The sequence below is a fragment of the Lepisma saccharinum genome, chromosome 24, assembly GCF_977018435.1.
Source record: "Lepisma saccharinum chromosome 24, izLepSacc3.1, whole genome shotgun sequence".
Classification (NCBI taxonomy): domain Eukaryota; kingdom Metazoa; phylum Arthropoda; class Insecta; order Zygentoma; family Lepismatidae; genus Lepisma; species Lepisma saccharinum.
In genome coordinates this window covers 44,017,665-44,032,274 of record NC_139252.1, presented here as the reverse complement: position 1 = coordinate 44,032,274, position 14,610 = coordinate 44,017,665, and the positions used below count along the sequence as shown (strand labels likewise).

The 14,610-nt window shown below is 39.4% G+C and overlaps 1 protein-coding gene across 8 annotated transcripts in view; it reads right to left on the bottom strand.

The window, feature by feature from the left end:
* Positions 1-12,833, bottom strand: part of tmod (tropomodulin) — a 132,994-nt gene extending 120,161 nt beyond the window's left edge. For 3 of the 8 annotated variants that reach the window (XR_014440672.1, XM_083110852.1, XM_083110853.1), the window contains exon 1: positions 12,651-12,833. Coding sequence is in view for 6 of the 8 variants with exons in the window: in XM_083110852.1 (XP_082966978.1) it covers positions 12,651-12,734 (84 nt within the window). In the remaining 2 variants the exon portion in view is untranslated. The remainder of the gene's footprint in view (positions 1-12,650) is intronic. The other 5 variants (XR_014440674.1, XM_083110854.1, XM_083110855.1 and 2 more) reach the window with 2 other exon arrangements.
* Between the last annotated feature and the right edge of the window lie 1,777 nt (positions 12,834-14,610).

Here is a 14,610-nt window from a genome sequence, read left to right as displayed (position 1 = left end):
TCCCAAGAGGAGGACCCATAAGAGAAACATGATTATTGTCTAACTTTTTACATTGTCCAGATTTTTTCTTCAAAATATGGAGCACACTGTAGTGCTGGCTCTTAGAGGAAGAAGAAGCAAGCTACTGTTGTGAGACAAGAGTCTGTGCAAAACAGAACCTGGAATGGGGGAATGTAGTTTCGTTATAATGTAAAGTGTTACGTTGTTTTGTGAGTTCCTTAATAAATTCAGTTAACCTTGTTAATATATGTGTTTTCCATCGCACAACACACACTATTAAGAGTAATCACAAATTTCATCACGAAATAAGTGCCACAAAGGGATTTATGAGTGTGTCTTCATAATTTCATCCAATCATCATTTTCTTCGGCGTCGCGGTTGGGCTAAAAGTGAAAAAGCAACAAAAAATATGTCATCCTCAAAAGGCAGTTGCCCCTCAAAATTAGTCAAAAGAGGATGATGAAAGAAGCACCTTCCCTATATTTCCCTTGCTATTTCAAGTAAAGATTTTGTTAATTTGATACACAGGATTCGTAACTCTCGTCAATCTTGTAACAACCCACGTACAACAATTTTAGCAGAGTGCTTAACCGAACTTCGCCATTCGGTGCTAATCTTAGCCATGTCATTCACTTTGCCACGACATGCACTTAATACGCAAAGTGCCGCGATCTATGAAAAAAGTATTTAAAAAAACAAGGAAGGTTCACATACCCAGTCTATTTCTGCATCTTCTAATAACAAAGCGAGTTATAAATAGATGATAGAAAATTTCGAGGAAGATCGAAGGTTATTAACCGAGAATAGATCTTCTTTCGACTTAAGGGAAACAAACAGTTCGTCGATTGATGTTCACCACTGTTGCCAGGCCATGACAACACCGGCAAAGATAATACTCTTTCTTTCTTTATTTGGACTTGACAACCCTAGCTGTCTATACATTTTTGTAAATTTACATTTAAATCATATCCACAGGGGCAGACTTTGGGGGAACAAGGCAAGAAACTTTCTTAGGATGTGTATGTATGTGTGTGTGTGTAATTACTGAAATTTCTAGAGTAAACCTTTACTTTTACTTTTGACTAACATACATTAAACCCCCGTTAAGTAGCTACATATGGTCCATAATATTTTCCAATTAAACAGCAGATCTACATAAAAAAACCAAGAGGAGTTCACTCATACCGGAAGTAATGCTGACACCAACCTATTGCGTCAAACTATTTTTCATGTTTATCACTATCATGTTGCAAATTTTCAATTTTTTTTTGGTACACTTTATCTATCTTCCCTGGAAAGAAACGTCATAAAGCATTACAAAATTGTATGTTGGTCTACATCTGGATTCCAGTATTGTTGAAATCTATATCTGCATTCCATCCCAACTATTGTTGCTAATGCGTAACGAAGCGTAAGCCTGTATATTTAATAAAAGCTTCAATCTGAACAAGGGTCATTCACTTATTCTACCAGCTGCCTAATCTTCTTATGCATTTCAAATATGCAAAGTCAAGTGCTAACGTACTTCCTGGAGTGTTGGTGTAGCAAACTGGCAGACAGGTAAACAGGCAGTAATTTTGCTAAGAGAATAGGAAGACAGAACTTGACGAATCGGCATGGAGCAGGTCTCCACTGGTAGAGGAATAGAGGAGAAAGGTATGATCACTCTTTTGATTGACTTCGAATAGTCAGGAGCAGCTTTTCGTTTTCTCTTCGAACAGACTGAGTCTGTCTGATTCAGCCTGACAAAACAAGCCTTCAGTACAGGCTTACACTTCGTTCTTGGATTTTACCATCAGACTACACGTTAGACAGGTAATTATCCTACCTCACTATGTATGATTCAGGTTCGAAGGTTTTAAAATCCAAGTGTTGACTATTTGCCATTTCTAGTTCTTTATTAGTGTATGTTGTTATAGTAGTACCTCTTGCACCTTACCACCAAGCTCACTATAAGCAGCAAGTTGCTCTACCGTCCCGGATGAATGATTACTACATCGACCCAATAAGATACCTGAGGATAAAATAGATTTCGCTTTGTTTTCTGTTAGTACGAGTGCATTCAACGAACACATTAGCTACTATGCACCAACTGACACAATTAATTAATGTGCAATTTTAGTTTACTTCGAAATGACCTTGTCTAATCGACGCAACTAAAGCACATCTTTTGATGCGTATCTCTGCAACACTATTCATTTACAGTGGGATGCATAAGTATTACTAACGGACTTGTCCATCAGCAAGCTTATTCTATTTATTTCGTGCACTGCGAGCTTCAAGAATGGAAACAAAACGCGAAACAAGCTGCTGACAACCTCTGCTCCAGGAAGTTAAAAATCATTCCTTCAAACCACGTAAGATGCAATAGAAAAATTAATGAAAGTAGCCATGAACAATTTGCCGGGTAATACTTGTACATCGCACTGTACGAACTTTCAATGATTTATCTACATGTATTATGAGAACTTTATATTAGTGCAGTCAGACATGCATACATTTTGGGTTCTGTGTACGTGCCCAGTACAGGGTGATCCAAGAGTCTGGTAACTTATTTATGGTTAATAAAAAAAAAATATATTCGAATTGTTTTTTTTCGACAGACATTAAAAATCCTTGATCTTATTTGGAAGTGTCGTATAGAAACAAACAGAGCGCAGTGGTAGCGTCGTCGCCTTGTAATCAAGGGATCCCGGGTTCGATACCCGGTGGAGGCTCATAGTGGTTCGGATCCCACTTTAAACTGTAGGTCCAATCCCGATTAGCCTTGCTGTGTATAAAGTGGACTTAAAACACCAAATCAATCAATCATACAGGAAGCAATGAAAAAGGGCGGGATACATTTTGTTCCACACAAAATTATCACGTTGGCGTATTTCCGTGGTTTGCAACTAACAAGTTAATGAAACATCTGCTGTGGGTCGGCAACGTTTTTTTTTTAAAAAAATGCTGTTTTAGATACAACATAAACAAAAATAATATTCAGAAGTTAGAAATTCCAAGTGACATGTTGGCTTTTCCCGCCAAGTTCAGGAAGCGGAAATGAAATGCTGAGGCCGGCCATTTGAGTGGTGCTGGTGACCGACAGTGTTTACATATTCGGCCTCTGCCCCACGGAGGAAGGCTGCGAAATTGCAAACGAAATAAACAAGCTCGCATCACGTCGACGCCTCCAGCTCCAGAGAGAATTTATTGCAACAGTTTCCAGCTGAAGATCTTGGAACCGTGGTGAAATATATTTCCTCATCATTGCACTTTGCAAATCTAATTATCTCTCGGTTTTCTGTGCCTACTATTAGGATATATTCAGATTAATCAAAATGAAGCATGTTAAGATGTTTAACACATGGCGGCAAACGTGGGCTTAACAAGGGCGTTGTAGAAGTGAATAATAATAATTCTATGTTTCAGTTGTTGGAGAAGCATGGGAAGTGCCTTGCAGCCATATTTACAAATACGAACAATTTTCTGATGAGTATCAAGCACAATATGTGTATAATTCTCGTGATTTGATGGAAAATATACTACATTTGTCTAAAATGTATGCCACGTGCTTATTGTCTACATTTCACTTTTTCCAACAGTTGATGATCCAAAGAGAATGCGATAAATCTTTGTTGTAAACTGGATTGCTTTCAGCTCGATACGAACTAACATTATTTTAAAATGCTACTTTCCCCCCTAAAACTGGTTGTAGTTTACATTGTCTAGCTAGAGTATATAACCCAGATTATCAGTGGTGGCGATTAGGGGGAGTGAGGGGGCAGTTGCCCCCACTTCTTACCACTTTTCCTCCCGCACTATGTACCAAGAGCAAGTGAACTGCCCTTGCCCTCCCCCCAGTTTTGCAACCCAATCGCCGCCATTGTAGATTTCGCGTCAACAATACGTGTAGACGTACACATAGTCTGCGGCACATCACTGATAGAAGTCATCAAAGTTTACATGTAAAAAATCTAATGGATACATTTGATTTTCAAAGTTTCAAAGTTTGTTTTTTTGCTCGGATAGGCTAATCGGGAGTGGACCTACAGTATAAAGTAGAATTCGAAGCGCTGTGCAATGTGCCTCCAACGGATATCGAACCCGAGATTCATTGATTATGAGGCGCCTTCGTCGAACCTGCATGTAAATATTGTCATTGTATTGTGATGAAGGGGGATTTACCATCGTTGCCAGATACACTTAGTTATAGTGGGGAAAATATTCAGTAATTCGCACCATGCTTGTCCCCTTGACAACTGAAATCTCGCCTAAGGGTGTGATGGTGGAATGATGCCAAGTGCAAGTACTTTGTATCGATGAGTACTTAATTTATTGAGTCGCATACCATCCTTGGAACGTTAACAGCACGACAAGGTCTTTGGGGATGTAGTGGCGTATCCGGTTCCCTTGGCAAGGGAGGAGGCTCGCAACTCTTTCGCAGTTTGTTCGCTTCATCGAGGATTAGGAAACGCATCTTCGGGCCTCGAGGATTCCTCCCGGTTGGCTGCAAACCAACTGGGGCAGGGATGGAGGGAAGGACGCTGACAGCGAGATGCCGCGTGATCACTTTCAAAGGCGCCATATGCAAAGGAGCCTTGTTTTTGTTTATGCATCCTCTCGCAATGTTATTTTAACGGTTTTAGCCTTTCGATCAGAAAGAGTCGACTTTCCCTTGTAAAATGTAACAAGGCTACTTATGTTATAACACCATTAAGCCTTGTTTCCATGATATGAAGAACTCAATATGCTGACCAAGGCAGAAATTTATTTTATTTTAAAACATAAACTAGACGTAACGTTTCAATCTTCTAGCAAGGTCTTCATCAGACTTTGTTCCCAAGTACAAATAAAACAAGGTACAAAAATCACTCCCCTCCAAACACAAGATTATTAGAAAGTTGTTTCTGGAACATTCCAGCAGGTGGCCTTCCCTTGTCAACTGTGCTTTCACCTGACAGGCGATTTAGCTAAACATTTCGTATCATCTGGAAAGTGGTTCGACTCTTTATCTCACTCTCTTTTCCCTTTCTTTCTTCATTCCTCTTCCTTCTTCTCTCCTCTTTCGCTCTTGTCCTTTCTACTCTTTCTAACACCTTCTTCCATTCTTTGTTTATTTTCAGTCCCCCATTCCAGTTCATTGTGTCTTCTTCCCTTTTCTTCTCTATATCCTTGGCCTCCTTCCATTTTCTCACTAGTACTCTCTTCTCCCTTCCTATCTGCTTAGCCTCATCCCACTCTATCTCATATCCTGTTTCTCTCGTGTGTTTAAATATCGCATTTCTCTCTCTCTCTTAAGTTGTACATCATCTCTATGTTGTTTCAACCTGTCTTTCAGGCTCTTTTTCGTTTCTCCTATGTACACACTCTGACATTCTTTACACTTCACTTCGTAGATAATCCCTTCCTCTTCTCGGTTTTCCTTTTTCTTGTTCGCATTCGTCGCTATTTTTGTACCTGGTACAGAGTCTGATGAAGACCTTGCTAGAAGGTTGAAACGTTACGTTTAGTTTAAGTTTTAAAATAAAATAAATTTCTGCCTTGGTCAGCATGTTGAGTTTTTCATACTTTTGTTACATTTTTATGTTCAAGATTCGAAGATATGGTACGAGGTGTAAGGGTGGCCTTCTGGTAAGGCACCCGAGAGTTAACCTCACCTCCACGTACCGCACCTGTTTCTTGCAGGCTAACGAAGCCATGGTACCTGCACCCGCAACCAGGATAATCCTTTCTAAAGTCGTGTTTATCCTTGTGTGTGCTGAGTGCCCCTGTACTGCCTCAGCTTTTAACTAGTTAAGGAGGTTTAAGTCCTCAGAGATAGAATAGTTTTAGTTCTTGTTAAGTAATGTGAATGAATGAATTAGTTTTAAAACTTGAGTAAGTAGGTGCCTGTACTCAATTTTGTTTTAGTTAAGAGGCTTATCCACGTATTGCGTGACCGGTAAAAATTGCCAATGTGCTGATGTGGCCATAACATAAAAATCAATCAATCATCCAAATATAGTACAGAAACATGTCATTTACGTTCATGAAATATATGGCATAGATGGGCCTCCCCGATGATGCAGCGGTAGCGTCGTCGCCTTGTAATCAAGGGGTCCCGGGTCCGATACCCGGTGGAGGCACATAGTGGTTCGGATCCCTCTTTAAACTGTAGGTCTACTCCCAATTAGCCTTACTGTGAATAAAGTGGACTTAAAACACCAACTCAATCAATCAATATGGTGGGGATATGCTACATATTCAAACAAGACACAGAAATCTATAATTTGTTTCAATCTGTATCTACTACATATTCCAAAATAAGATGCGTGCACCTTTATCTGGAGCAGGAATTGAGGAATGTCAATCCAGCATTCAACTGTCAACGATTGCGGCTTGGTTTGTCTACTTAAATCTGTATCAGTTGCTGGTTCTTGGGTTTCTACTGGAACGTCACTGCTGGTGACAACTTGTATTAAACATCTAGCTTCATGAATATTGTGGACACATTGCACAGTGGTTCGGATCCCACTACAAACTGTAGGTCCAGTCCCGATTAGCCTATGTGTGCATAAGGTGGACTTAAAACAACAAATCAATCAATAAATAAATATTTTGGTTCTACTTTCTTTCTCTCCTCTTGGGGCCAGAGGTGCCGACAGAGGTGCCCAATTCCGGACGCCTAGACACAGCGTTACTTATTATACAGTTACTATTATTCTTTGCGCTGTGACGTAATTATAACGTCGTTGTGTTTATTGTTCACCGAAGATTTCAAGCATCAGGCCCAATTTCGTCTTAATCCGGCCCTGGTTACAGTGGGATAATAAATGTGCCTTCTTTTCAGCTGAAAGTACAATTGGTTTACTTATTTTTGGAGAAAATGTCCTGGAATTTAACTTTCTCTCATTGTAGCAATCCGTGTTGTAACATAGACAGGCGCTTGCACTGTCATTCATTCTTTTGTAGATCGAGCCGAGACAGGCGCTCCCTTCACCCAGCACAGAATGAAACAGTCGTCCTTTGCTGTTCGCTGAAACAATCTATTTATGGCTCTGCGTTAATATACACAGCTCGGCGCCGAGAGTATCCGCACCAGGAACAACAATGCTCCGGTTGTTGCAATTGCAAGAGAAAGAGGACAGTTTGAATAATATTAGAATTGCCATGTATAAAAATAAGAATTCCTTAAGCGTCCAAAAGGGTAAATGATTCTAGACAGGGAGTTATCGTGTTACAAAGCTTCAACGCAGTTGAAGTGAGGACAGGGTTTATCACAAAAAATATTTCTGGGGTGAGGAGGTGTAAGTTCATATTTAGAGTTGTGAGGGTAATTTGTACCAATCTTTACAAACTACCAACAAAATGCCACTAGGGTCGAAATAAGGAAGAAAACTCCCAACATACACGATATAACGTTGAGGTTATGGGAAGTTATTGTATAAAAATTAATAACTAAATCCAAATTGACTCTATTATCCTTTCTCACACATTGCGTTCTCTTTGGAGTATACGCAATTCTTGCGGCTAAGTAACACTTTTCTCAACATTACAACTTAAGTATGAAGTCATATTCCTTTTTCCATGTCTTGAAAAAGCATCGTAATTCCAAATTCTAATAACTTCGAGTGATATTTCATATGAGGAAAATTCATGTTAAGTTACATAAATTAAGGTAGACCAATATACTTTGACATCACGAATAGGCAAAAGTTTACAAATAACAATCATATATTTTGTCCTAAAGAGAGAGGAAGTGTCAACCTCTTTCTCACCTTCAGATGAACTTTTTGCGACACTAAGCAACATTTGCTTAATATGTGACTCCAAAACTACAGACGGAAACTTTATTGAAAACGGCCGTTGGATTGTTTGATTGCGAATACTGGTACTCGATGCAATAAGGTGTGCTACTCCATACAAGAAAGAATTCCCGGAGTTCCCTCACAACTATAATGCTCTGCAGGTTAAATCACACTATCGCCGCAGCTCACCTTTACAAGAAGAACTTAGTGCCTTCACCAGTTTGTTTGTGTAGTGAATATATTGCAACTCCGAACCATATTATATTTCAGTGCAAACTTCATGAAACACACAGAGACCAATTTTTACAGGACTTGCACGAGAGTGGACATCAAGCGCCACTGACACTGCCTTGACTACTGACTTCTTCATCTTCGATGATCAATATTCTTACAAAATATTTGAGAAATTCAAAGATAATGTTATAAATGTGTAATGAAATGGTTTATCTTTATTATGAAAGTCATGTGTGTGTGTGTGTACAAATATTATATGCATGCATGTACATATTGTAATTTGATAAATTGTGAACTGGTGCATGAATTATGTCCACAGTCCACAACCAATACAGTTAAAAAATAATAATAATAATAATTTTGCGACTTGCCAATAATAATGGAGATCGAACATATATCAGTAACATAGTAAATCGCAAGACTTGTAGTTTCGATCCAGTTTCGATCCTACCAATGGCAAAGGTGTAAAAAAGTTTATTTGTAGGTGAGGGAAGATTTGATCACTCGAAATGTAATGTTTAAATAGGTAAAAAATAAACCAGAGAACGGATGTCTTGCATCCATATACCTCTTAACAGGCTATTTGCATCCTTCACTTCCTGCGAGTTGAGAGAAGGAGAATTGTAATTAGGAAGGATTGGCAGGTGATTGTGGACTACAGAAACTACAGAAACTGGAGGGAGGGGAAGAATATTTTTATTTGTAAGATAAATAGCAAAACTCTCACCTGCGTATGGCAACCGTGCCATTGGATTGTCGGGACCCGCAACATTAGCATACGAGGCAGTTTTTAGAAAGCAAAAATAGATGGCAGCACTGCCGCAATAAAGAACCATAGACGGAAACTTTCAACGTCAAACAGGGAACCTCGGGAAATGAAAAACAAATACTGCAATCTAATGTAAAATATTCTACTTGTATGCCATATTTGTAAGTTTGTCGTTTTTAGTCGCTTTCCTGCATCTCTTAAGTAAATCGCGAGGTCGAGAATCAATGGTTAATTGATGAAATTGATAACGTAACAAGAGTAATGAAATGTTAGTCTTATTTATGGAGTTTAACAAAGAATCTCTAGCTTCGTAGAGCGCTACGCTAACCATTCGATTAATGAAGCTGGCGAGGAAGAGAGCTACAGCAATTCTGAGATGTGAAAGAACACGGGTGTCATAAAATCAGTGATGTGCGTCTACGCGTAAACAACGATAGTCTACATTCTACACGTAGACTATGTTATACACGTAGATTACGTAATCTATGTTAACAACATGGCGAAAGGTAATAACTTAGCAAAGAGCGCCGTGGAATTAAAAGAAAATTATACTGCGTATCAGTTGCTGATATGTGTGGAAAACGTTTCATATTCTTTCTTTCAAATTCGAACAATTTCTCACCTAGGAAGAAACGTAATATAGGAAATATTCTAGTGCTTTATGGGGAAACTACCACTCGTGCCTCACGACTGCCATCTGTTGTTGATTTTTGCATACTATTTATCTTCTTCCATAGTTGATAATAGAAGAAGATAAATTTTGTTGTAAATAGGGTTCTTTTCATTTCGTTAGGAACCAATATAGTTGAAAATGTCACTTTCATTTCATGAAAGCCTTGAAAATTAATTTTAATGCACTTTAGATTGTCTACGTAGTCTATGTAAACTACAAGCCAATGTAATCTATGCGTAGATTACGTGTAGACAACGCATGTAGACGTAAAATTATAGTCTACGGCACATCACTGCATAAAATACACCATTTTTCGCATCGAATTATGAAAGGCTGTATATAAATGTGCTCGGAGATTTCAACCAACTGCATTAGTTGTGTAGAAGGGGTTATAGGGGTGTATACTTCTCCCTCTTGATTCATATTTTATAAAGGAAACGTTGAATAGTAAAAAAAAAAAAAAATCATTGACTACGTAAGAAATAAGCTACAACCTTCATATAGTCTCCTACGAAATTTCGTGGTACGTTACTGAACTTAAAGGGGTCTTGGCTTAGAATCCCGGACTGGGCATTGGTGTTCTTTGTAAGTGTCCCTTTATGAATTTTATCACACCATCATTCATCCTCATCGTCGCGATTAGTCAATAGTGGAAGAAAAGAGACGCTAATTAACAAAAGTAAAATCGGAGCGAATTTACAATACCGGAAGTATCTTCAATTGCTTTCAATTCGGCATACTGACTAATTTTTGCCTCGTAATCACGAATCTGTAGTTAAAATTTGGCGGTCACGTCTAGAAATTGCAAAATAAGTCGAAAAAAGTGGGTCCGTGAACGGAGTAAACACCCTTGATTTATGAAGGAAAGAACTTTTTTTTGCAATGATTAGCGTTTCAAAACTATGTTTATGATGGCCCTTAATTTTAACTATGCTTGCCTAACCTAGCCTAACCAAACCTAACCTTACCGTGAATGGTTCGTGGGGAAAACATGTTTCCCACCTTTACGCAAGATGCCATTTTCTCACATGCAAATCAACGCTCTCACTTATTGCACAACACTTGAGCAACGTTGGTAGCAAGACCGTTGTGCGGAAAGGAAGACGTCTTCATATCGTTTCCATGTTAGTGTATGGAGAATCATAGCGGTAATTGACAAGGTTATTTTGCAATTTCTAGACGTGACCGCCAATTTTTAACTGCAGATTCGTGATTACGAGGCCAAAATTAGTGAGTATGCCGAATTTGAAAGCAATTGGAGATACTTCCGGTACTGTAAATTCATAGCGTAAAATCAAACCAAAAATCAAGTTATTTTCGTTCAATATGTGGGAATTGGAAGGAGAGTTGGATGTGTTGGTTCTCAACGCGGTTGTAAGTGTTCTAAACTTTCCAGCGCGTATTACACTCTGAACTTCCCCTGCGTCATGGCTCGTGCGTCCTTTTCCTCTAAAAGCACTTCGTTATCTCTCGCGCGCGCCTGGCCCGCACCATGTGTTGAATCCTATTGACGTCAACGAAAGACCTGGTTTTCAACAGCCCATGTGCTGACCACCCGGCCTACATTGACGAACAAACGAAATGCCGTCAATGTGGATATAAATTTAGATGCTTTTACTCCACACCAACAAAGCCACTTGAACGTGTAGATTTAAACTTGGCTGGAAAGGTGCTACTAATGATTTTAAAGTAAAATTATTTTCTTGCACTGTAAGATATCAGGTTTTGTTCTAGCGATTAAATTGGCCCAATTCTGAACTTTGCAAAATAACGCATGTAAAGTAACATACAGCAATGATCGTTACTTTTTTAAACAGCAAGTCGTTACCGTTACAATTATTTATGTAATTTATGTAATGCGCAGTGGCGGATTAACGACTTTCTGTCGTAGGGGACGGATGACTTTTTTTTCGAACTGACCTCCGAATGTTCATTGAAGGTCGTATCCAAGTGCATTGCATTGCGTCAGGAAGGCATGTGGGAGTGAGGACGTGCAGGTAGGCCTCCAAACATTCGTGATCCAGGTCATATTTGAGGATGTGTGATCAGCACCACTTTCCGGTCGCCTTTGTCCTCCCCGATAATCATTTATTAAAGGCTGGGTGAGCCTCAGAGATTCGTAAAATTCCAATCAGAGATCAGCCTTCCCCGGATTCAAACCCGGGTCTTCAGTGTGACTGCCAGACGCACTCTTGATCGTGGTTCCCTTTCTACGGGTGATAGGAAACGAGCAATTGTTAATTACTCTGTGTTAATTAAGGACTTACTGTTGCTTTTGAAAGTCTTAGGGGGTGAGACAGTCGGCTTTTCGCCCATTTTATGCGATACTACCTCATTTATAGAAAAGTAAGTCCTTCTTGCGTTAGATTGAATTGAATTAGATTATTTTACGTCGATTTTCTGCCACTTTAGCCAATCGCGACGATGAAAATGAGTGATGATATGATGAAATTGATGAAATAACATTACATAGTGATACAATAATTCCATTCAAACAACAACAAAGAAAGCCAATGTCCAGGCTAGGGTACGAACCCGGAACCCCTGGCGTCGTAGCGATTTGTGCTAACCACTTCACCACGGAGGTCAGCATTTGCGTTAGATGACAGTCAAACTATGTCATGAAATACAGTGAATCTATGTCTTGCGTGTTGAATGGTTTTTGTTAGGTTAGGTCAGTTTAGGTTACGATATGTTGTGTTAGATTTAATTCCACCAGAATTACGTTCTCTTTCTTCGTGGCTACATCAGGTTAAAATTCTGTAAATGCAGTACCCACGTCGTTTCAATCTGCTGATTCATCTCACTTTGAGAACGTTTATCTATCTTATCCCCCAAGTACATCTCCAAAGAGTATGCTATACAGTAGGATTTATTTGATTCAAAATCATTTGCTAGCTTAGCACGTACAAAATTCTGTGCTTTCATCAAGTCGTATGTAATACAAAGGTGGATTGATTCGGAGACAGTTCCAAAATCGAGTTGTGAACTGGGTGGCTGTATAGCATTCTGCAAAAGAAGTTAAGTCAAACTGGTTAAAGAAAACTTGGGTTTATTTGATTTCAAATTGGGTTCCATTAACTGTGCTGGCGGGAATACTAGACAGCAATCTGTGCCTTCCCACAACAACTTGAAAGCTTCACCAATGCTATTTATGACGAATGGGGCAGAGCTGTTAATTTGGGACTCGTAACTTCACACTCACCTCCTCGATTTTGTACGTCGTCCTGACGACTTTCCGCCGCATTCCTCCATCGAAAGTCTCGTTGACTGTCTGTTCGGTCTCCATGGCTGCTGTTCACCCGCGGTCACTCGGCGAAATCACAAAAAGTTTCTTCAGGTGCGGCCTCCTTGCCTCACCGGACACTACTCGCCCTCTCCCTGCGCCTCCCCGGCAGACGGCCAAAGTCTTCCCAGCAGGCACCGCGGCAGCTCCACGAATTCCTTTGCGGAGATCGGCCGGGCGAAGCAGAGCCACCTACAGACGAGGAAGCGACTTTTATCTGCTGCCGATTTGATCAGTTTTCGAAAGGCGAATCGTTCGCTCAACGGCTAACATTAACAACGCATTAGTGCTGACCGGAACCGACAGCCAGTGTTGCCATACCAAGGCAAATTTCTCAAGGTGCGAAAAAATCAGTACAGTACGAAGGGGAAGTTTTCTAGAGCACCATTCATTTAGTTTGAACATAATATAGCCAGCCGATATCGTTCACATTGCATTGAGGTAAAAGGTAACGCTATCCCTTATGCATTGCACCATGCCATGAAGACACATCAATCTCGGTCATACTCTTGAGCGTTGGGAAAGGAGGTTGAACAGGTCCATCGCCCCCCCCCCCCTCTTTCCCCAGTTGGAATTAGCACTGTTCATTTCAAGTTACAAAAAAGCAGAAAGTTTGTTACTTTTATTGTTAATAACATAAATAAAGTTCAATTAGTTAGTATTCGAACACAATAACAAAGTTAAAATGAAAAAATTGAGTGTAAAATATAGGAACCAGTTTAGGTTTTCATATTCTACTATTTAAACCAAAGAATAAATGGTTCCATAGCTTTCAATGTTCCAAAAGTTAGTTTTCTATCTCCTTCTTCAACGAGGTAATAACAAAATACAATAGCTCTGCATTTTGTTGACAAACTGTACGAAATGTAAAAAAAAAATTAAAAAACAGTGGCCTGACTCTCCAATAATTTTTTTTTGGTGACGCACATTGATTGAGTTGACGTTTTAAGTCCACTTTATGCACAGTAAGGCTAATTGGGACTGGGCCTACAGTCTAAAGTGAGATTCGAACCACTATGTGCCTCCACCGGGTATCGAACCCGAGACCTCTTGATTACAAGGCGACGACGCTTCGTTGTGCGCCTTGGTGACGCACATGACCATACTGAAAGTTATATGATCAGTACCACGCTCCAGGCGGGCTAAAAATCACCATATAAGCAACATGTGACTTCTGCTAAAGTGTCTACAAAGACGCCACAACTATAAAATTCTAATAAATGACTTGTCTTTTCTTCGTAAGGTGTAACATTTATGCAGTTTTCAATGACAACTTTGTGCAAATTTTCAAACGTAAATTAAAGCCTATTATCAGTCACCGAAAAGCTTCTTTCTCATTCGACTAACGCAAAAGGAGAAATTTTCAAAATGCTCTGACAAAATCTAAGTGTAAAATAAAGTTCTTTACACCTTGAAAAAGGGAAATTTCTGAAAATAACAGAAAATGGTTAAAATGTGCGTACGTATACTCTGACGAAACACCTTAACTTAATTAGTTTTCATTATATGAATTTCTATATTTCAGAAACATATAAAAAGAAATCTCTGGCGCTTAAATTCACAGCCAGTATAATCCTCAGTGGAGCTCGTGTGCTTTATAGTAGCTATGTATGTATATATATATATATATATATATATATATATATATATATATATATATATAGGCTGTCATTTTAATGGCCACAGATTAGTATAGAGGACATCAAAACAAACAACTTTTCTCAGTAACATTTTTCTCGTTGGTGCGTCAATTCGACGTTACAGCCGTTCAAATAAGACCGTTTTGCCGCCTGAATGCTGGCAACCCAACACAACATTTGATCGTATCTGTGACGTCATTTCCTACGGCGAAACAGCGCACGGCAGTGTTGCAAGGAGC